This window comes from Triturus cristatus, chromosome 8, assembly GCF_964204655.1.
Source record: "Triturus cristatus chromosome 8, aTriCri1.1, whole genome shotgun sequence".
In the NCBI taxonomy this organism is placed as follows: Eukaryota; Metazoa; Chordata; class Amphibia; order Caudata; family Salamandridae; genus Triturus; species Triturus cristatus.
Genome location: NC_140591.1, coordinates 242168745 through 242195614, shown reverse-complemented (window position 1 = coordinate 242195614; position 26870 = coordinate 242168745). Strand labels below are relative to the sequence as shown.

Below are 26870 nucleotides of genomic sequence, written 5' to 3'. Positions count from 1 at the left end.
AAAACGGCCACAGGGCGTGTTTACACAGTGGGGAAGGGAGGGGACGGGGCCTGAGGTGACGGGTGCAAACATGCCCTGTGGCACGTTTTAAGAGGTAGTTTTAATCCCCTGCCCTATTATATACTAGGGGCTTACAGAGGAGGTCATGCTAATCACAGGGGGACCCCAATGCATAGTGTTCCCTAGTGTATGTAGGTGTTTTCACTGTATTCTGAGTGTCTTTTAACATAGCACTGGCTCTAGGACTGGTTAGTCAGACTCAGTTACTACCAGTATCCGTCTGAAAAAGTTGAGGGTACAGGATGATTTTGCAACAAGGCTTCTTTCTGCTCTTCTGTTTGTTCTTTCTGCACGTTATCCTTCTTCCTGCACTTTTCTTTGTCTTTGAGGACTTCTGTTGCTTCTTTCTGCATTTCTTTTTTTTTTCTGTGCGTTTTTCCTTCTTTCTTCCAATGTCCTATCTCTGTAGGCATAGTTAGAAATTAGCATTTAAAAAACCTTTTAAATTCACTGAAAAAACCATAGGTTTCAGGTACGTTATAGCTAGGAATTAGCATTTAAAAAACCTTAGAAATTCACTGAAAAAACCATAGGTTTCAGAGGCGTTATAGTTAGCTGGACTTTTCACTCGTACAAAACCATTGAAATTCCCCCGTTATAGTTAGTTCAGCTAACTATAACTCGCGCGCCCGCAATGCACTGCTGATGACGTCACATATTACATCACTCATGACATGGTCAGTGACATCACTCATGACATCACTGATGACATCTCAAATGACATCACTGATGACATCACTGATGACATCATCCTTCTGATAGAGTGGCAGACCTCCTCTCCCCTAATATAACCTTTGATACACACATTCAAAAATAGAAACTAAAATTTTCAAAACAATGGACATACCAATACCATATACAACAACCTATTCAGTAATTCTAAGATCCACATGCACATCCACTCATTCACCAACAGTCCTATACAGTCACTCATACATGTACTCACTCATCATATGTACTCATACACCTATACATCCTGTTACACAACGCCACTCATCCATAGAGTTACTCACACACGTAGTTACTCATGCTAATAAAGAATGAAACATCCATTTACTTGCATATACAGTTATACACACACCACCACACTTACTTCTACAGAAACTTACACATACTTAGTCTTTTTAACAATCACTTATAGAAACACATACTTATTCATACAGGAACTCTTCCAATCTCTCACTCTCACATATACTCACTTATATACACCAATAGTCACATATACTAGTTTAAAACATATGTAGTTACTCATAAAGACACTATTGAGACAGTCATTCACTCACTAACACACCCATGCACACACTCATCCACCCATACAGTCCTGCACACATGCTGTCTTCAACACATACAAACAGTGAGTCACTCATTCATGCACCTATGCACTACGTAATACCCCCCACCGAACCATACAGACACTCAGACACTCATACTGATATTCAAAAAAACAACTAATAACCTATATAGACACTCATGTAGCTACTCACCAACCCATGCAGCCACTTATACACAAAGTGAGAGACTGATACAGATATTTACATATTTAAACATTACTCACTAAGCCATGTATTCACTAAGATACACTTAATCAGTCAGTTATACAATCAATTTTTCAAAAACAAATCATCCATTTAGACACTTATATACCCATTTATTCTTCCATCGACCTTGAGATATACATATATAAAACATATGTAATTTTCAGAAAAACACACATTCACTGGATGATGTAATCAGTGATGTCATCAGTGATGTCATTTGAGATGTCCTGAGTGATGTCATGAGTGATGTCACTGACCATGTCATGAGTGATGTAATATGTGACGTCATCAGCAGTGCATTGCGGGCGCGCGAGTTATAGTTAGCTGAACTAACTATAACGGGGGAATTTCAATGGTTTTGTACGAGTGAAAAGTCCAGCTAACTATAACGCCCCTGAAACCTATGGTTTTTTCAGTGAATTTCTAAGGTTTTTTAAATGCTAGTTCCTAACTATAACGTGCCTGAAACCTATGGTTTTTTCAGTGAATATATATATATATATATATATATATATATATATATATATATATATATATATATATATATATTCTGTTCAGCCGTTCGGGCTGTAGCCCTGTCTAAAGGTCCTATGGAAAAATGCATGGGAAAAACGCGTTTTGGGACCCCCCTTTTATCTCAGCCCCCGCTTGACGAATCCCCCCGAGACTTTCAGGATAGGAGCGGAGCGTAGCGCCCCACCTATTTTGAGAAATTCGCGAAGATTCGTCGACCGGCGCCAAAGTTATTCAAAATAGAATGTTGCGGATTTCCTATGGAAAAGGGGTCCTAACTATAACTACCTACTGGCGACCGCCAGTAGGTAATATATATATATATATATATATATATATAGTTGTATATAGCTATATAGATATATCTATATAGATATATATATATCTATATATAAATATATATATTATATATATATATATATAGATATATATGTAGATAGAGAGAGAGAGAGAAAGAATACTATATACGTAATAATGTTTAGAGATATACATTCTTTATGTGTGATCACACAGTAGTTTTTAACAGTAACACAGTCCTCTTAAAAAATTGAGATAACTGTAAAAGCTATATTTGAACTAGAAAACGCTGGTCATTAGCAGAGAATGTGATCACCTTGCAGCACGCTCAGCTACTTGAACATCAGTTGTTATATTCAGTCTTTACAAAGCTAATCCAAACAGTTTTCATCAATTTGGTTAACATGAACTGTTTTTATTAATTATTGCTATTTGCACCATTTTTACTACATGAAAATGTCTGTTCAGCGATTCCCACCATATTGCATGAATTAACAATTAGTGAATGATATTTAGACTTGTATTGGCACCAGAAGTGTTAGTTTCTTACATCCTATGTTCCTTGTTGCCTGTTTTGATTTACTGAGTTGCAAGAATAGAAGACATGGTATATGGTTGATAAGCTATACCTTTACCTTTTCAGGCTTCCGCAACTTGCACATCGAAGACCAGATAACCCTCCTCCAGTATTCTTGGATGAGCCTAATGGTGTTTGCAATGGGATGGAGATCATATAGACATGTCAGTGGACAGATGTTGTACTTTGCACCAGACCTAATTCTCAATGAGTAAGTTATATAACACATTTTCATCATTCCATACTATAGCTTATTATTGTCGGAGTCAACTATATCTCACATGCAAGCAAATAAAATTAGATCAAATTTAACATGTTGGTTGTCTTTAGTTTCCTTTGCAAAGTGTACATGTTCTCATACTTTGGACTTCTTGATTGCTGTATGTGGAACTGCATTTGACAATGGCCAGCATAAAGTTTAAATTGTTTCCCTACATTTCTTCACTTTTCCTAGCATTGATACCCGAGTGTTGACCAACTGCATAGCAGCAGTGCACCTCGGTTTTTGGAGCCGTACTGTGCATGCCATGTTCAGTCCCTCTTAAAATCTGCTTCTTTTATCTGGCCACTCGAACCAAGCTGCACCGGACTGAAAAGGCCCAATTAGACTGAAACTGGTCTTGGTTCACTTGTGTTCCAGCTCTGAGAGGACCTGACTTGTGACTGTTCTTAATAGACCAGGACTAAGGCTGATTTGCATATGTCTGGGTCTAATCGGGGGTGCCACTGTGAACACAAAGCAATCGACTGGGAAGAAGCTGCAAATAATTACCAGTGGCTGGGATTAATTCAAGGATTCCATCTATTAATTATTTGTGTTTTTCATTGTGAAGCCCTAAGTGCTATGGATATGCCCAGACGTTAGTGCTGTGCTTACTGTGCCTCTGTAACCAAGCTGCACCCGACTGAAGATTACCAAAGAGGCCAAAACTGTTCTTGGGGTGCTTGTGTGCTGGTTCAGAGAGGACCTGTCTGGGCAGTTTGGGCAGGACTGTCCCTGTTTGAGCAGGGTTAAAGCTGATTGGCATATGGCTTGATTTAGTATTAGGTGGCATGATGGGTAACATAAAATGGTGGACTGGAGTGCAGCCTTTATCAGTGGCTGAGATTAATTCAAGGATTCCATCCATCACGTTTTTTTGTATCTTTCCTTTCCCTTGCCTTCATTGCTCTGCCAATCCTATGGTAACAAATGAACTGAAAGATGTGGTCATGTGACCATGATATATTATTTTCAAGTAATGGTGATTATCATCAAAGACTACATACAGTCGATCAAAAGTGGCTTTCAACAATGTAAATAGGTTAGGTGTAGAACTAATGGAAGACAGGAGAAGTACCAATACCACTTCCAATACCAATACCACCACGAATACAGCCACCAATATCAACACCACCAATACCACCACCACCAATACCATCGCCACCAATACCAGCATTACCTTCACCAATGCCACCACCACCAATATTACCCCCAATACCAATACCACCACCAATACAGCCACCAATATCAACACCACCAATACCACCACCACCAATACCACCACCACCAATACCAGCAATACCTTCACCAATGCCACCACCACCAATATCACCACCACCAATACCACCACCACCACTGCCACCAATACCACCACCACCGATAGGAATACCACTTCCACCACCAGTACCACCTCCACTATCAATACCACCACCACCACTAACACAACCACTACCACCAATACCAACACCACTAATACCACCATCACCAATACCACAACCACCACCACCAATAGCAGTATCACCACCACCAATACAAATACCACCACCAATACCACCTCTACTAATACCAATACCACCACCAATACCACCACTGCCAATACCTCCAATATCACCACCACCACCAATACCACCACCACTGCCAATACCACCACCAATACTACCACCAATACCACCACTACCACCAATACAAATACCAATACCACCTCTACTAATACCAATACCACCACCACCAATAGCACTACTGCCAATACCTCCAATATCACCAATACCACCACCACCAATATCAATCCCACCACAACCAATACCAACACCAGTACCTATACCACCTCAACCAATACCACCACTACCACCACCACCAATACCACCAATACCATCACCTCCAGTACCAATACCACCACCAATACCACCACCACCAATACCACCACCAATATCTTCACCAATACCATCACCACCACCAATTACACCACCAATACCAACACCACCAGCAATACCACCACCACCAATACCACAACTAATACCACCACCACCAATAGCACCACCACGACCAATCCGACCAATCCACAACCACCAATACCAACACCACCATCACCAATACCACCACCAATACTGCCACCACCACCAATACCACCATCACCACCAATACATACCAACACCAATACTACCACCAATACCACCACCACCACCAATACCACCACCACCAATACCAGTACAACCACCACCAATACAAATACCAATACCACCTCTACTAATACCAATACCACCACTAATACCACCACCACCAATACCACCACCGCCAATACCTCCAATAGCACCACCACCAATACAACCACCAATACTGCCACCACCACCAATACCACCACTACCACCACCACCAATACCACCACCACCACCAAAACCACCAACACCACCACCAATACCATCACCAATTCCACCAGCAAAACTACCACCACCAGTACCACTCCCACCACCAATACCATCACCAATACCACCACCAATTCCACCACCAATTCCACCACCACTACTAATAACACCATCTATACCACCACCACCAAATACCACCACCACCAATACATCTACCAATACCAATACCACCAATACCACCACCACCCCTGCCAATACCTCCAATACCACCAATACCAACAATACCATCAATACCACTGCCAATACCAATACCACCGCCATTAGCAGTACCACCACCTCCAATACCACTGCCAATACCACCAATACTTATACCACCTCCACCAATACCACCACCACCAATACCACACCACCAATACCTATACCACCACCAATATTAATACCACCACCAATACCACCACCAAAAAATACCATCACAAATACCATCACCACCAATACTACCACCACTACCACCACCACTAATACCATCACCACCAATACCACCCCCTCCAATACCAATACCACCACCTCCAATACCACCACCACCAATACCTTCATCAATACCACTACAACGAATACCACCACCAATACCACCACCACCAATGCCACCACCAGTACCACCACCACCAACACCAATATCACCACCAATACCAATACCACCACCCCCAAAACCACCACCACCTGTACCACCTCCACTATCAATACCACCACCACCAATACCAATCCCACCACCACAATATCACCACCAATACCAACACCAGTACCAATACCAGCTCAACCAATACCACCACTACCACCACCATCAATACCGCCACCACCAATACCCTCACCTCCAGTACCAATACCACCACCACAAATACCACCACCAATACCTTCACCAACACCAATTTCACCACCACCACCAATACCACCACCACCACCAATTCCACCAGCAATACCACCACCACCAATACCAACACCAGCAATACCACCACCACCAATACCACCCCAAATACCAATCCCACCAGCAGTATCACCTCTACTATCAATACCACCACCACCACTAATACCACCACCAACACCACCACCACTACCAATCCCACAACCACCAATACCAATCCCACAACCACCCATACCAACACCAATACCACCATCAATACCACCACCACCACCAATACCACCACCACCAATACCAGTACCACCACCACCAATACCACCTCTACTAATACCAATACCACCACCAATACCACCACCAATACCACTAATGCTAATACCTCCACTATCACCAATAGCACTACCGCCAATAACACCACCAATACTGCCACCACCATCAATACCACCATCACCAATACCACCATTAATACCACTACAACCAATACCACCGATACCACCACCACCACCAATACCACTAATGCTAATACCTCCACTATCACCAATAGCACTACTGCCAATAACACCACCAATACTGCCACCACCATCAATACCACCACCACCAATACCACCATTAATACCACTACAACCAATACCACCAATACCACCACTACCACCACCACCAATACCACCACCTCCAATACCACCACCAACACAGCCACCAATATCAACACCACCAATACCACCACCACCAATACCACCACCACCAATACCAGCAAAACCTTCACCAATACCACCACCACCAATGCCACAACCACCACCAATACCACTGCCAACAATACCACCAATACCAATACCACCACCACCAATACAAATACCAATACCAATACCACCTCTACTAATACCAATACCACCACCAATACCACCACCGCCAATACCTCCAATATCACCAATACCATCACCACCAATACCACCACCACCGCCAATACCACCACCAATACTGCCACCACCACCAATACATACCAACACCAATACTACCACCAATACCACCACCACCAATACAAATACCAATACCACCTCTACTAATACCAATACCACCACCAATACCACCACCACCAATACCAATACCGCTAATTCCTCCAATATCACCAATAGCACCACCACCAATACCACCCCAATACTGCCACCACCACCAATACCACCACTGCCACCTCCACCCATACCAACACCAATACCACCACCACCACCATTACCACCAACACCACCACCAATACCATCAATACCATCACCAATACCACCACCAATTCCACCAGCACAACTACCTCCACCAGTACCACTCCCACCACCAATACCACCAATACCATCACCAATACCACCACCAATTCCACCACCACTACTAATAACACCATCTATACCACCACCACCAAATACCACCACCACCAATATATCCACCAATACCACCAATACCACCACCACCCCCATGAATACCTCCAATACCACCAATACCAACAATACAATCAATACCACTGCCAATACCAATACCACCACCATTACCGGTACCACCACCTCCAATACCACTGCCAATACCACCACCACCAATACTTATACCACCTCCACCAATACCACCACCACCACCAACACCTATACCATCACCAATACTAATACCACCACCAATACCACCACCAAAAATTACCATCACAAATACCATCACCACCAATACTACCACCACTACCACCACCACTAATACCACCACCTCCAATACCAATACCACCACCTCCAATACCACCACCACCAATACATTCATCAATACCACTACAACCAATACCACCACCAATATCACCAATATCACCAATACCACCACCACCAATACCACCACCACCACCGCCAATACCACCACCAATACTGCCACCACCACCAATACATACCAACACCAATACTACCACCAATACCACCACCACCAATACAAATACCAATACCACCTCTACTAATACCAATACCACCACCAATACCACCACCACCAATACCAATATCGCCAATACCTCCATTATCACCAATAGCACCACCACCAATACCACCCGCAATACTGCCACCACCACCACTACCACCTCCACCCATACCAACACCAATACCACCACCACCACCACCACCATTACCACCAACACCACCACCAATACCACCAATACCATCACCAGTACCACCACCAATTCCACCAGCACAACTACCTCCACCAGTACCACTCCCACCACCAATACCATCACCAATACCACCACCAATTCCACCACCACTACTAATAACACCATCTATACCACCACCACTAAATACCACCACCACCAATATATCCACCAATACCACCACCACCCCCACCAACACCTCCAATACCAGCAATACAATCAATACCACTGCCAATACCAATACCACCACCATTACCAGTACCACCACCTCCAATACCACTGCCAATACCACCACCACCAATACTTATACCACCTCCACCATTACCACCACCACCACCAATACCACCACCACCAATACCTATACCACCACCAATACTAATACCACCACCAATACCACCAATACCACCACCAATAATTACCATCACAAATACCATCACCACCAATACTACCACCACTACCACCACCACTAATACCACCACCACCAATACCACCACCTCCAATACCAATACCACCACCTCCAATACCACCACCACCAACACCTTCATCAATAACACTACAACCAATACCACCACCAATACCACCACCACCAATGCCACCACCAGTACCACCACCACCAATACCAATGCCACCAGTATCAATACCACCACCAATACCACCACCACCAAAACCACCACCACCTGTACCACCTCCACTATCAATACCACCACCACCAATACCAAACCCACCACCACAATATCACCACCAATACCAACACCAGTACCTATACCAGCTCAACCAATACAACCACTACCACCACCATCAATACCACCACCACCAATACCCTCACCTCCATTAATAATACCACCACCACAAATACCACCACCAATACCTTCACCAACACCACCACCACCACCAATTCCACCACCACCACCAATACCACCACCACCACCAATTCCACCACAAATACCAACACCAGAAATACCACCACCACCAATACCACCACTAATACCAATCCCACCACCAGTACCACCTCTACTATCAATACCACCACCACCACTAACACCACCACCAACACCACCACCACTACCAATCCCACAACCACCAATCCCACAACCACCCATACCAACACCAATACCACCATCAATACCACCACCACCAATACCACCACCACCACCAATACCAGTACCACCACCACCAATACAAATACGAATACCACCTCTACTAAAACCAATACCACCACCAATACCACCACAACTGCCAAGACCTCCAATATCACCAATAGCACCACCACCAATACCACCACCAATACTGCCACCACCATCAATACCACCATTAATACCACTACAACCAATACCACCAATACCTCCAATACCACCTCCAATACCACCACCAATACAGCCACCAATATCAACACCAACAATACCAGCAATACCTTCACCAATACCACCACCACCACCAATATCACCACCACCAATACCACAACCACCACCAATACCACCAATACCAATACCACCACCACCAATAGCAATACCACGACCACCACCAGTACCACCTCCACTATCAATACCACCACCAACACCACCACCACTAATACAACCACCACCAATACCACCAACACCACTAATACCACCACCACCAATACCACAACCAATACCACCACCACCAATACAAATACCAATACCAATACCACCTCTACTAATACCAATACCACCACCAACACCACCACCGCCAATACCTCCAATATCACCAATACCACCACCACCAATACCATCACCACCACCAATACCACCACCAATACTGCCACCACCATCAATACATACCAACACCAATTCTACCACCAATACCACCACCACCAATACAAATACCAATACCACCTCTACTAATACCAATACCACCACCAATACCACCACCACCAATACCACCACTGCCAATACCTCCAATATCACCAATACCACCACCACCAATACCAATCCCACCACCACCAATACCAACACCAGTACCTATACCACCTCAACCAATACCACCACCAATACCACCACCACCAATACAAACACCACCAGCAATACCACCACCACCAAAACCAATACTACGACTAATACCACCACCACCAATAGCACCACCACTACCAATCTGACGAATAACACAACCATCAACACCAATACCATCATCACCAATACCACCACCAATACTGCCACCACCACCAATACCACCATCACCACCAATACATACTAACACCAATACTACCACCAATACCACCACCACCAATACCAGTACCACCAATGCAAATACCAATACCACCTCTACTAATACCAATACCACCACCACCAACAATACCACCAAGCCCAATACCTCCAATATCACCAATAGCACCACCACCAATACCACCACCAATACTGCCACCAGCACCAATACCACCACTACCGCCACTACCACCACCACCCTTACCAACGCCAATACCACCACCACCACCACCAGCAATACCACCACCAATACCACCACCAATACCACCACCACCACCAATTCCACCACCAATACCAACACCAACACCAATACCAATACCATGACTAATACCACCACCACCAATAGCACCACCACTACCAATCCGACGAATAACACAACCACCAATACCAACACCAATACCACCATCATCAATACCAGAACCAATACTGCCACCACCACCAATACCACCACTATCACCACCAATACATACTAACACCAATACTACCACCAATACCACCACCACCACCAATTCCACCACCACCAATACCAGTACCACCAATACAAATACTAATAATACCTCTACTAATACCAATACCACCACCACCAATACCACCACTGCCAATACCTCCAATATCACCAATAGCACCACCACCAATACCATCACCAATACCACCACCAATTCCACAACCACCACCACCAGTACCACTCCCACCACCAATACCATCACCAATACCACCACCAATTCCACCACCACTACTAACAACACCACCAATACCGCCACCACCAATACCACCACCACCAATACATCTACCAATACCACCATCACCACCAATACCACCACAACCACCAATGCTCCACCACAAATACGTCCACCAATACCTCCAATACCACAATACCAACAATACCATCAATACCACCACCAATACCGGTACCACCAATACCAGTACCACGACCACCAATACCACTGCCAATACCACCACCACCAATACTTATACCACCTCCACAAATACCACCACCAATATCAATACCACCACCAATACCACCACCACCCTTACCAATACCACCACCACCAATACCTATACCACCACCAATACCACCACCACAAAATACCATCACCAATACATCACCACCAATACTACCCCCACCACCAATACCACCATAACAAATACCACCACTACCACCACCATTAATACCACACCCACCAATACCACCATCTCCAATACCAATACCACCACCACCAATACCTTCATCAATACCACTACAACCAATAAGACCACCAATACCACCAACACCAATGCCACCACCAGTACCACTACCATCAATACTAATACCACTGCCACCAGTAACAATACCACCACCAATCCCACCACCACCAGTACCACCTCCACTATCAATACCACTACCACCAATACCAATACCACCACCACCAATCCCACCACCAATACCAACACCAGTACCTATACCAGCTCAACCAATACCACCACCACCAATACCACCACCACCAATACCCTCCCCTTTAGTACCAATACCACCACCAATTCCACCACCAATACCACCACCACCAATACCAACACCACCAGCAATACCACCACCAATATCAATACCACCACCAATACCACCACCACCAATAACACCACCAATACCACCACTAATACCAATACCTCCACCAGTACCACCTCTACTATCAATACCACCACCACCACTAATACTACCACCACCAATAGCACCACCACTACCAATCCCACAACCACCAATACCAATACCCCAACCACCCAGACCAACACCAATACCACCATCATCAATACCACAACCAATACCACCACCACCAATACCACCACCACCAATACAAATACCAATACCACCTCTACTAATACCAATACCACCACCACCACCACCAATACCACCACTGCCAATACCTCCAATAACACTGATAGCACCACCACCAATTCCACCACCAATACTGCCACCACCACCAATACCTCCACTTCCACCACCACCCATACCAACACCAAACCACCACCAATACCATCACCAATACCACCACTAATTCCACCACCACCACTAATAACACCACCAATACCACCACCACCAATACATCTACCAATACCACCAATACGACCAGCATCACCAATACCCCAATACCACCAATACATTCACCAATACCAGTCCCACCACTACCAATGCCAGTCCCACCACCACCAATACCACTGCCAGTACCACCACCACCAATACTAATACCACCACCAATACCACCATCACCACCTCCACCAATACCACCACCACCAATACCACCACCAATACCACCACCACCAATACCACCTCCAACAGTATCAATACCACCATAAATACCACCACCACCAATACCACCACCAGTACCACCTCCACTATCAATACCACCACCAGCAATACCGATCCCACCACCACCAATACCACCACCAATACCGACACCAGTACTTATACCACCTCAACCAATACCACCACTACCACCACCCCCAATACCACCACCTCCAGTACCACCACCACCACCAATTCCACCACCAATACCACCACCACCAATACCAACACCACCAGCAATACCACCATCAATAGCACCACTAATACCAATACCACCACCAGTACCACCTCGAATATCAATACCACCACCACCACTAATACCACCACCACCAATACCACCACCACTACCAATCCCACCAATACCACAACCACCAATACCAACATCAATACCAGTACCACCACCACCAATACAAATACCACCACCAATACCAATACCACTTCTACTAATACCAATACCACCACCAATACCACCACCATCAATACCACCACCGCCAATACCTCCAGTATCACCAATAGCACCACCAATACTGCCACCACCACCAATACCACCACCACCCATACCAACACCAATACCACCACCACCAATACCACCAACACCACCACCAATACCCCAATACCACCAATACCATCACCAATACCACCACCAATTCCACCACCACCACTAACACCACCAATACCACCACCACCAATATATCCACCAATACCAATACAACCACCACCACAACCACCAATACCCCACCACCAATACCACCACCAATACCACCAATACCAACAATACCATCACCAATACCAGTCCCACCACTACCAGTATCACCTACCACCAATACCACTGCCAATACCACCACCACCAATACTAATACCAACAACAATACAATCACCACCAATACCACCACCACTAATACCACCATCACCACCAATACCACCACCACCAATACCACATCCATCAATACCACCACCACCAATACCACCACCAATAACTCCAATAACTCCAATACCAACAATTCAACAAATACCACCAATACCACCACCAATACCAGTACCACCACCACCACCAATACCACCACCTCCAATACCAATACCACCACCAATACCACCACCACCAATACCTTCATCTATACCACTACCACCAATACCACCACCAAATCCACCACCATCAATGCCACCACCAATACCAATACCACCGCCACCAGTATCAATACCACCACCGTTACCACCTCTACTATCAATTCCACCACCTCCACTATCAATCCCACCACCACCAACACCAATACCACCACCACCAATACCTCCAATACCACCACCAATACGATCAATACCAATAACCCCACCAAAACCAATACTACCAACTTCAATACCACCACCATGAGCACCACAAATACTATCACCTCCAATACCACCACTTATACCAATTCCACCACCAATACAAACAACCAATACCACCACCACCAATATCATCACTAATACCACTAATGCCTTCAGCAATACTTCCACCACCAATTCCACCACCACCAATGCCACCACCAATACCACCACCAGTACCACCTCCACTATCAATACCACCACGACCAATACCACCACCACTAATACCACCACCATCACCAATACCACTATACCCACCAATTCCACCATCACCAGTACCACCTCCACCAATACCACTACCAATACCACCACCAATTCCACCACCACCAGTACCACCCCCACAATCAATACCACCAATACCTTCACCAATACCACCACCAATACCACCACCAATACCACCACCATCAGTACCACCTCCACTATCAATACCACCTCCACTATCAATACCACCACCACCAATACCACCACTAATAACACCACCATCACCAATACCACTACACCCACCAGTACCACCTCCACTATCAATAACACCACCACCAATACCACCACCACCAATACCACCACCAATACCACAACTAATACCACCACCAATACCACCACCAATACCAACAATACCACCAAAACCACCACCAATTCCGCCACCACCACCAACACCAGTACCAATACCACCCCCACCAATACCACCACCAATACTGCAACCACCAATACCACCACCACCAATTCCAACACCGCCGCCAATACCACCACCACCAGTACCACCACCACCACCAATATCAATCCCACCACCACCAATACCACCAACACCATCACCACCAATACCACCACCAATAATACCAATACCACCACTCCCACCTATACCAACATCAATGCCACCACTTCCACCACTACCAATACCACCACCTCCAATATTAAAACCACCACCAGCAATACCACCACCAATACCACCACCACTACCTTCACCAATACCACCACCACCAATACCACCAACACCACCATCAATGCCACCACCAATGCCACCACCAATACCACTGCCACCACCAATACCACCAGCACCAATACAAATACCAATACCACCTCTACTAATACCAATACCACCACCACCAATACCACCACTGCCAATACCTCCAATATCACTAATAGCACCACCGCCAATGCCACCACCAATACTGCCAGCGCCACCAATACCACCACTTCCACCACCACCCATACCAACACCAATACCACCACCAATTCCACCACCACCACTAATAACACCACTAATACCACCACCACCAATACATCCACTAATACCAATACCACCACCAATACCACCAATACGACCACAACCACCAATACCCTACCACCACCAATACCTCCAATACCACCAATACCACTGCCAATACCAATACCATCACCAATACCAGTCTCACCACTACCAATACCAGTACCAGTACCACCACCACCAATACCACTGCCAGTACCACCACCACCAATACTAATACCACTGCCAATAACACCATCACCACCTCCACCAATACCACCACCAATACCACCACCACCAATACCATCGCCACCAGTATCAATACCACCACCAATACCACCACCACCAATACCACCACCAATACCACCACCAGTACCACCACCACCAATACCGATCCCACCACCATGATACCACCACAAATACCAACACCAGTACCTATACCACCTCAACCAATACCACCACCAATACCACCACTTCCAGTACCAATACCACCACCACCAATACCTTCACCAATACCACCACCACCACCAATTCCACCACCAATACCAACACCACCAACAATACCACCAATACCAATACCACCACCAATACCACCACTAATACCAATACCACCACCAGTACCACCTCTACTATCAATACCACCACCACCACTAATACCACCACCACCAATACCACCACCACTACCAATCCCACCAATACCACAACCACCAATACCACCAATACCACAACCAATACCACCACCACCACCTACAATACCACCACCAATACCAGTACAACCACCAATACAAATACCACCACCAATACCAATACCACCTCTACTAATACCAATACCACCACCAATACCACCACCAATACCAATACCACCACCGCCAATACCTCCAGTATCACCAATAGCACCACCGCCAATAACACCACCAATACTGCCACCACAACCAATACCACCACCACCACCCATACCAGCACCAATACTACCACCACCAATACCACCAACACCACCACCAGTACCACCAATACCATCACCAATACCACCACCAATTCCACCACTACCAACACCACCAATACCACCACCACCAATACCACCACCACCAATATATCCACCAATACCACCACCACCAATACAACCACCACCAATACCACCACTGCCAATACCTCCAATAACACTGATAGCACCACCACCAATTCCACCACCAATACTGCCACCACCACCAATACCTCCACTTCCACCACTACCCATACCAACACCAAACCACCACCAATACCATCACCAATACCACCACCAATTCCACCACCACCACTAATAACACCACCAATACCACCACCACCAATACATCTACCAATACCACCAATACGACCAGCATCACCAATACCCCACCAATACCACCAATACAATCACCAATACCAGTCCCACCACTACCAATGCCAGTCCCACCACCACCAATACCACTGCCAGTACCACCACCACCAATACTAATACCACCACCAATACCACCATCACCACCTCCACCAATACCACCACCACCAATACCACCACCAATACCACCACCACCAATACCACCTCCACCAGTATCAATACCACCATAAATACCACCACCACCAATACCACCACCAGTACCACCTCCACTATCAATACCACCACCAGCAATACCAATCCCACCACCACTAATACCACCACCAATACCGACACCAGTACTTATACCACCTCAACCAATACCACCACTACCATCACCCCCAATACCACCACCTCCAGTACCACCACCACCACCACCAATTCCACCACCAATACCACCACCACCAATACCAACACCACCAGCAATACCACCATCAATAGCACCACTAATACCAATACCACCACCAGTACCACCTCTAATATCAATACCACCACCACCACTAATACCACCACCACCAATACCACCACCACTACCAATCCCACCAATACCACAACCACCAAAACCAACACCAATACCAATACCACCATTACCAATACGACAACCAATACCACAACCACCAATACCACCACCAATACCAGTACCACCACCACCAATACAAATACCACCACCAATACCAATACCACCTCTACTAATACCAATACCACCACCAATACCACCACCATCAATACCACCACCGCCAATACCTCCAGTATCACCAATAGCACCACCAATACTGCCACCACCACCAATACCACCACCACCCATACCAACACCAATACCACCACCACCAATACCACCAACACCACCACCAATACCCCAATACCATCACCAATACCACCACCAATTCCACCACCACCACTAACACCACCAATACCACCACCACCAATATATCCACCAATACCAATACCACCACCACCACAACCACCAATACCCCACCACCAATACCACCACCAATACCAACAATACCATCAATACCATCACCAATACCAGTCCCACCACTACCAGTACCACCACCACCAATACCACTGCCAATACCACCACCACCAATACTAATACCACCAACAATACCATCACCACCAATACCACCACCACTAATACCACCATCACCACCAATACCACCACCACCAATACCACATCCATCAATACCACCACCACCAATACTACCACCAATACCACCACCACCAATACCACCACCAATAACTCCAATAACTCCAATACCAACAATTCAACAAATACCACCAATACCACCACCAATACCAGTACCACAACCACCACCAATACCACCACCTCCAATACCAATACCACCACCAATACCACCACCACCAATACCTTCATCTATACCACTACCACCAATACCACCACCAAATCCACCACCACCAATGCCACCACCAATACCAATACCACCGCCACCAGTATCAATACCCCCACCGTTACCACCTCCACTATCAATCCCACCACCTCCACTATCAATCCCACGACCACCAACACCAATACCACCACCACCAATACCTCCAATACCACCACCAATACGATCAATACCAATAACCCCACCAAAACCAATACTACCAACTTCAATACCACCACCATGAGCACCACAAATACTATCACCTCCAATACCACCACTTATACCAATTCCACCACCAATACAAACAACCAATACCACCACCACCAATATCATCACTAATACCACTAATGCCTTCACGAATACTTCCACCACCAATTCCACCACCACCAATGCCACCACCAATACCACCACCAGTACCACCTCCACTATCAATACCACCACCACCAATACCACCACCACTAATACCACCACCATCACCAATACCAATATACCCACCAATTCCACCATCACCAGTACCACCTCCACCAATACCACTACCAATACCACCACCAATTCCACCACCACCAGTACCACCCCCACAATCAATACCACCAATACCTTCACCAATACCACCACCAATACCACCACCAATACCACCACCATCAGTACCACCTCCACTATCAATACCACCTCCACTATCAATACCACCACCACCAATACCACCACTAATACCACCACCATCACCAATACCACTACACCCACCAGTACCACCTCCACTATCAATAACACCACCACCAATACCACCACCACCAATACCACCACCAATACCACAACCAATACCACCACCAATACCACCACCAATACCAACAATACCACCAAAACCACCACCAATTCCGCCACCACCACCAATACCAGTACCAATACCACCCCCACCAATACCACCACCAATACCGCAACCACCAATACCACCACCACCAATTCCAACACCGCCGCCAATACCACCACCACCAGTACCACCACCACCACCAATATCAATCCCACCACCACCAATACCACCAACACCATCACCACCAATACCACCACCAATAATACCAATACCACCACTCCCACCTATACCAACATCAATGCCACCACTTCCACCACCACCAATACCACCACCTCCAATACTAATACCACCACCAGCAATACCACCACCAATACCACCACCACTACCTTCCCCAATACCACCACCACCAATACCACCAACACCACCATCAATGCCACCACCAATGCCACCACCAATACCACTGCCACCACCAATACCACCAGCACCAATACAAATACCAATACCACCTCTACTAATACCAATACCACCACCACCAATACCACCACTGCCAATACCTCCAATATCACTAATAGTACCACCGCCAATGCCACCACCAATACTGCCAGCGCCACCAATACCACCACTTCCACCACCACCCATACCAACACCAATACCACCACCAATTCCACCACCACCACTAATAACACCACCAATACCACCACCACCAATACATCCACTAATACCAATACCACCACCAATACCACCAATACGACCACAACCACCAATACCCTACCACTACCAATACCTCCAATACCACCAATACCACCGCCAATACCAATACCATCACCAATACCAGTCTCACCACTACCAATACCAGTACCAGTACCACCACCACCAATACCACTGCCAGTACCCCCACCACCAATACTAATACCACTGCCAATAACACCATCACCACCTCCACCAATACCACCACCAATACCACCACCACCAATACCATCGCCACCAGTATCAATACCACCACCAATACCACCACCACCAATACCTCCACCGATACCACCACCAGTACCACCACCACCAATACCAATCCCACCACCATGATACCACCACCAATACCAACACCAGTACCTATACCACCTCAACCAATACCACCACCAATACCACCACCTCCAGTACCAATACCACCACCACCAATACCTTCACCAATACCACCACCACCACCAATTCCACCACCAATACCAACACCACCAACAATACCACCAATACAATACCACCACCAATACCACCACTAATACCAATACCACCACCAGTACCACCTCTACTATCAATACCACCACCACCACTAATACCACCACCACCAATACCACCACCACTACCAATCCCACCAATACCACAACCACCAATACCACAACCAATACCACCACCACCACCACCAATACCACCACCAATACCAGTACCACCACCAATACAAATGCCACCACCAATACCAATACCACCTCTACTAATACCAATACCACCACCAATACCACCAACAATACCAATACCACCACCGCCAATACCTCCAGTATCACCAATAGCACCACCGCCAATACCACCACCAATACTGCCACCACAACCAATACCACCACCACCACCCATACCAGCACCAATACTACCACCACCAATACCACCAACACCACCACCAGTACCACCAATACCACCACCACCAATATATCCACCAATACCACCACCACCACCAATACCACCACCACCAATACAAATACCAATACCACCTCTACTAATACCAATACCACCACCACCAATACCACCACTGCCAATACCTCCAATAACACTGATAGCACCACCACCAATTCCACCACCAATACTGCCACCACCACCAATACCTCCACTTCCACCACCACCCATACCAACACCAAACCACCACCAATACCATCACCAATACCACCACCAATTCCACCACCACCGCTAATAACACCACCAATACCACCACCACCAATACAGCTACCAATACCACCAATACGACCAGCATCAACAATACCCCACCAATACCACCAATACAATCACCAATACCAGTCCCACCACTACCGATGCCAGTCCCACCACCACCAATACCACTGCCAGTACCACCACCACCAATACCAATACCACCACCAATACCACCATCAACACCTCCACCAATACCACCACCACGAATACCACCACCAATACCACCACCACCAATACCACCTCCACCAGTATCAATACCACCATAAATACCACCACCACCAATACTACCACCAGTACCACCTCCACTATCAATACCACCACCAGCAATACCGATCCCACCACCACCAATACCACCACCAATACCAACACCAGTACTTATACCACCTCAACCAATACCACCACTACCACTACCCCCAATACCACCACCTCCAGTACCACCACCACCACCACCAATTCCACCACCAATACCACCACCACCAATACCAACACCACCACCAATACCACCATCAATAGCACCACTAATACCAATACCACCACCAGTACCACCTCTAATATCAATACCACCACCACCACTAATACCACCACCACCAATACCACCACCACTACCAATCCCACCAATACCACAACCACCAATACCAACACCAATACCAATACCACCATTACCAATACGACAACCAATACCACAACCAGCAATACCACCACCAATACCAGTACCACCACCACCAATACAAATACCACCACCAATACCAATACCACCTCTACTAATACCAATACCACCACCAATACCACCACCATCAATACCACCACCGCCAATACCTCCAGTATCACCAATAGCACCACCAATACTGCCACCACCACCAATACCACCACCACCCATACCAACACCAATACCACCACCACCAATACCACCAACACCACCACCAATACCCCAATACCACCAATACCATCACCAATACCACCACCAATTCCACCACCACCACTAACACCACCAATACCACCACCACCAATATATCCACAAATACCACCACCACCACAACCACCAATACCCCACCACCAATACCACCACCAATACCACCAATACCAACAATACCATCAATACCATCACCAATACCAGTCCCACCACTACCAGTACCACCACCACCAATACCACTGCCAATACCACCACCACCAATACTAATACCACCAACAATACCATCACCACCAATACCACCACCACTAATACCACCATCACCACCAATACCACCACCACCAATACCACATCCATCAATACCACCACCACCAATACTACCACCAATACCACCACCACCAATACCACCACCAATAACTCCAATAACTCCAATACCAACAATTCAACAAATTCCACCAATACCACCACCAATACCAGTACCACCACCACCACCAATACCACCACCTCCAATACCACCACCAATACCACCACCACCAATACCTTCATCTATACCACTACCACCAATACCACCACCAAACCCACCACCACCAATGCCACCACCAATACCAATACCACCGCCACCAGTATCAATACCACCACCGTTACCACCTCTACTATCAATCCCACCACCTCCACTATCAATCCCACGACCACCAACACCAATACCACCACCACCAATACCTCCAATACCACCACCAATACGATCAATACCAATAACCCCACCAAAACCAATACTACCAACTTCAATACCACCACCATGAGCACCACAAATACTATCACCTCCAATACCACCACTTATACCAATTCCACCACCAATACAAACAACCAATACCACCACCACCAATATCATCACTAATACCACTAATGCCTTCACCAATACTTCCACCACCCATTCCACCACCACCAATGCCACCACCAATACCATCACCAGTACCACCTCCACTATCAATACCACCACCACCAATACCACCACCACTAATACCACCACCATCACCAATACCACTATACCCACCAATTCCACCATCACCAGTACCACCTCCACCAATACCACTACCAATACCACCACCAATTCCACCACCACCAGTACCACCCCCACAATCAATACCACCAATACCTTCACCAATACCACCAACAATACCACCACCAATACCACCACCATCAGTACCACCTCCACTATCAATACCACCTCCACTATCAATACCACCACCACTGTTAGAAATGAGGGGGCTCTGGTTGACGCAGGTGTGTACCCACAACAAGCAGGGACCCTTTACTTCTTGTCAGGGCGAAGGATGACTCCCCAGAATAACCCCTGCTCACCCTCTAGGTGCGTGGCGCGAGCAGTCTAGGCTAAGTCTTAGGCGTACACGGTTAGGCAAATGCAATTACACATACAGTAAACCCCTTGCATGCACCACAAACGGACACCAATCAGGAAGTATATAAAAATAAGCTTTTATGTAGATTCAGCAGATTCAAATACAAGGCCCAGTAACGTTGAACTGATGGGGCCACAATTCTTGGAAATACGGTAAAGTCTCTTTGTTACGGAAAGTTCTTTAGGCGGGCACAAGGTAACTGTAGGCCTCAGCGCACTTCGTGCTGAGGTGGCGATTGGGAAGCATACAGCAGATGACAGGGAAATCAGAACGTTGCGGACCCTGGATCCGATGCGAGCTCGCGGTCGAGTTCGTAAGCACAGTACCTTGTTTCTTGACGCAAAGGCGGGTGCGGGATTTCAGCGGCTCTTCGACAGAAGGGCGAGGCGGCGTCCGAGGCTCCCACACTTCACGATAGGGGTCTGATCTTCAGGCTCACGACAAGAGCGGGTGTTGCAGGTGGCGGGTGAACAAAGCGGGGCAGCCGGGCACGCAGATTACGTCCGGGCCGTCCGAGGCTTGGAGATGCTCACAACGCCGATTCCGGCGGGAGGGTGAAGGTGCGCAGCGAGCCTCCGGCGAGCGAGGTGACAGGGGCAGCACAGCGTAGGGGGAGCGGCTCCGATCGAGCGAGGCTCTTCCCAAGGCGGGGGCGGCTAAGCAGTCCTGGTCACGGCTCAGGGAGGGACTGGGGCACGAGGGTCACAGTTCCGGCGAGGGAAAGGACACCACCGTCCAGCAGCAGGCGAGTGAAGATCAGGTAGAGCCCAATGGTCCTGGGGCTCCGTTCAGGGGGCAAGCTCAGTTCCAAGCCCTTGGAGATCGTTTTGGAAAAGCACAAGTCTTGAAAGTAAAAATAAAGCAAAGTCTTCATCAACAGTTTCTCTTCTCATCTTTGGCAGCAAGGTCACCACTGTAGGCCAATCCCCCAGGATAGGGACAGTCTTCCTCCTACAGCTTTCCCGGTGCCTCCTCCTCAGGCAGAGATTCTTCTTGGTCAAAAGCGGATCTAGTTTCTTAGGAGCAGGGCTCCTCCATTTATACAGCAAATCTTTTGTTCTCCCAGGCCAGGGGTCCTTTGACTAGTCCAGTCTGGTTTCTGAGCACTTTGTTTATGCGATGCAGGCTTCTTCTTTCAGAGTGCAGTGCAGAGTCCTCAGACGCTCCACAGGGGGCGGAGCCGGCATTGAGGTGGCAGAGCACTGTCCTATTCAGAGCCTAGGAGCACTCCTCCCACCCATCTACCTGTCGATCGTCCTATTCACCACCAGGCTACCTAGCCCTGCCCATCTGGGTTCCCCCAGCCCTGTCACTCACACCAGCCAGACATCAGATACACATCACGCAGAGGCGGGCTGAAATGTTTAGGCAAGCAAAGGCCAGCTTTCTAAAAGCGGCATTTGCAAACCCGGAATATTAAAATAAACCTTGCGAAAAGATGTACCTTATTATTCCGAGTTCAGGCATACGAAACTCGATCTCCTACCATGTTCCCTGGGTCGGTTAGGATCATAGGGTGTAACAATCCAAGCCGCCCATACTGGCCTATGAGAACAGGGTAGCCTTACAGTAGTGAACAACAAGATGGCGGTCATTCACTACTAGGACATGCCACGCATCCAGGCTTGTCCTACCTTATGCTTGCAACGCACCCTGCCCGTGGGCCTACCAGAGGGGTGACTAACATGAAGTTAAGGGAAGGTTTCAGGGACCGGCAAGTGTGGGCACTTGCCAGTCAGCATGTCAGTACCAGACTGCACGCAGGTTCTGCGATGGCAGACCTTAGACGTATTTTACCGGCCGCTTCTGTGGGTGGCACAACCAGTGCTGCAAGCCCACCAGCGGTGTTTGCCTTTACATGCCCTGGCGCTCCTGGCGCACTTTACTGGGGTCTGATAGTAAATCAAACAATCCAATCATGGAATCCAACCAACATATACAATTTACATAGGGAGCACTCCCCCCTCCAGCTGAAAAGTGGGGAGAACTACCCTACCCCAGGGAGTTCCTCATCACTAAGGCGGAAAAATCTGGACAGACCGTCAGCATTGGCGTGATCTGTACCAGGGCGATGTTCCACCGTGAAATCCATACCCTGTAGGGAAATGGACCACCTCAACAGCTTTGGATTCTCACCCCTCATATGCATCAACCATCTGAGTGGCCTGTGGTCCGTCTGAACCCGGAAGTGAGACCCAAACAAGTAGGGTCTTAGCTTCTTCAGCGCCCAGACCACAGCAAATGCCTCACGCTCAATAGCACTCCACCTCTGTTCCAGTGAAGTAACCTCCTGCTAAGAAAGGCTACGGGTTGATCTAGGCCCTCCTCATTAATCTGTGAAAGAACAGCCCCCACACCATGCTCTGAAGCGTCTGTCTGAACGATAAACTCTTTGGAGAAGTTGGGAGCCAAGAGCACGGGCGCCGTGCACATAGCAGTTTTCAAGGCCTCAAAAGCTTTCTGACAGGTGTCAGTCCAAATCACTTTCCTGGGCCGCTTCTTCGAAGTCAGCGCTGTCAAGGGGGCAACCATGTTGCCATACCCCTTGACAAACCTCCTGTAGTACCCGGTGAGACCTAGGAAGGCTCTCACCTCTGTCTGGGTTTTGGGCGCCTCCCAATTCATGATGGTTTCTTTCTTGGGCTGAAGGGGTGCCACCTGGCCACTCCCAACTTGGTGTCCCAAGTACACCACGGAACCCTGCCCGATCTGGCACTTACTCGCCTTGATCGTGAGGCCTGCCTTGCGCAGCGCCATCAACACTTCCCAGAGGTGGCGCAGGTGTTCTTCCCAAGTGGAGCTGAACACCGCGATGTCATCCAGGTAGGCTGCACTGAACGAATCCAGCCCAGCCAACACCTGGTTGACCAATCTCTGGAAGGTGGCAGGGGCATTCTTCATCCCAAATGGCATAACCCGGAACTGGTAGTGCCCATCTGGGGTGGAAAATGCTGACCTCTCTTTGGTCCCCTCGGTCAAGGCGATCTGCCAATACCCCGACGTTAAATCAAACGTGCTGAGGTAATGGGCAGCCCCTAGCCGATCTATGAGCTCATCAGCTCTGGGGATGGGGTGTGCGTTGGTCCTAGTGACCGAATTGAGTCCTCTGTAGTCCACACAGAACCGGAGTTCGGGTGTGGCTCCCGGCGCTGCAGCCTTTGGGACCAATACCACGGGGCTGGCCCAAGGACTGCTAGAAGACTCAATT

General features: G+C 47.3%; 1 protein-coding gene across 1 annotated transcript in view; it reads left to right on the top strand.

Moving 5' to 3' along the window:
* The window catches only part of PGR (progesterone receptor), a 697443-nt gene that overhangs the window by 416702 nt on the left and 253871 nt on the right, over positions 1–26870 (top strand). Inside the window, exon 5 of the mRNA XM_085621437.1 lies at positions 3052–3196. Within this exon, the coding sequence (XP_085477563.1) occupies positions 3052–3196 (145 nt within the window). The remainder of the gene's footprint in view (positions 1–3051; positions 3197–26870) is intronic.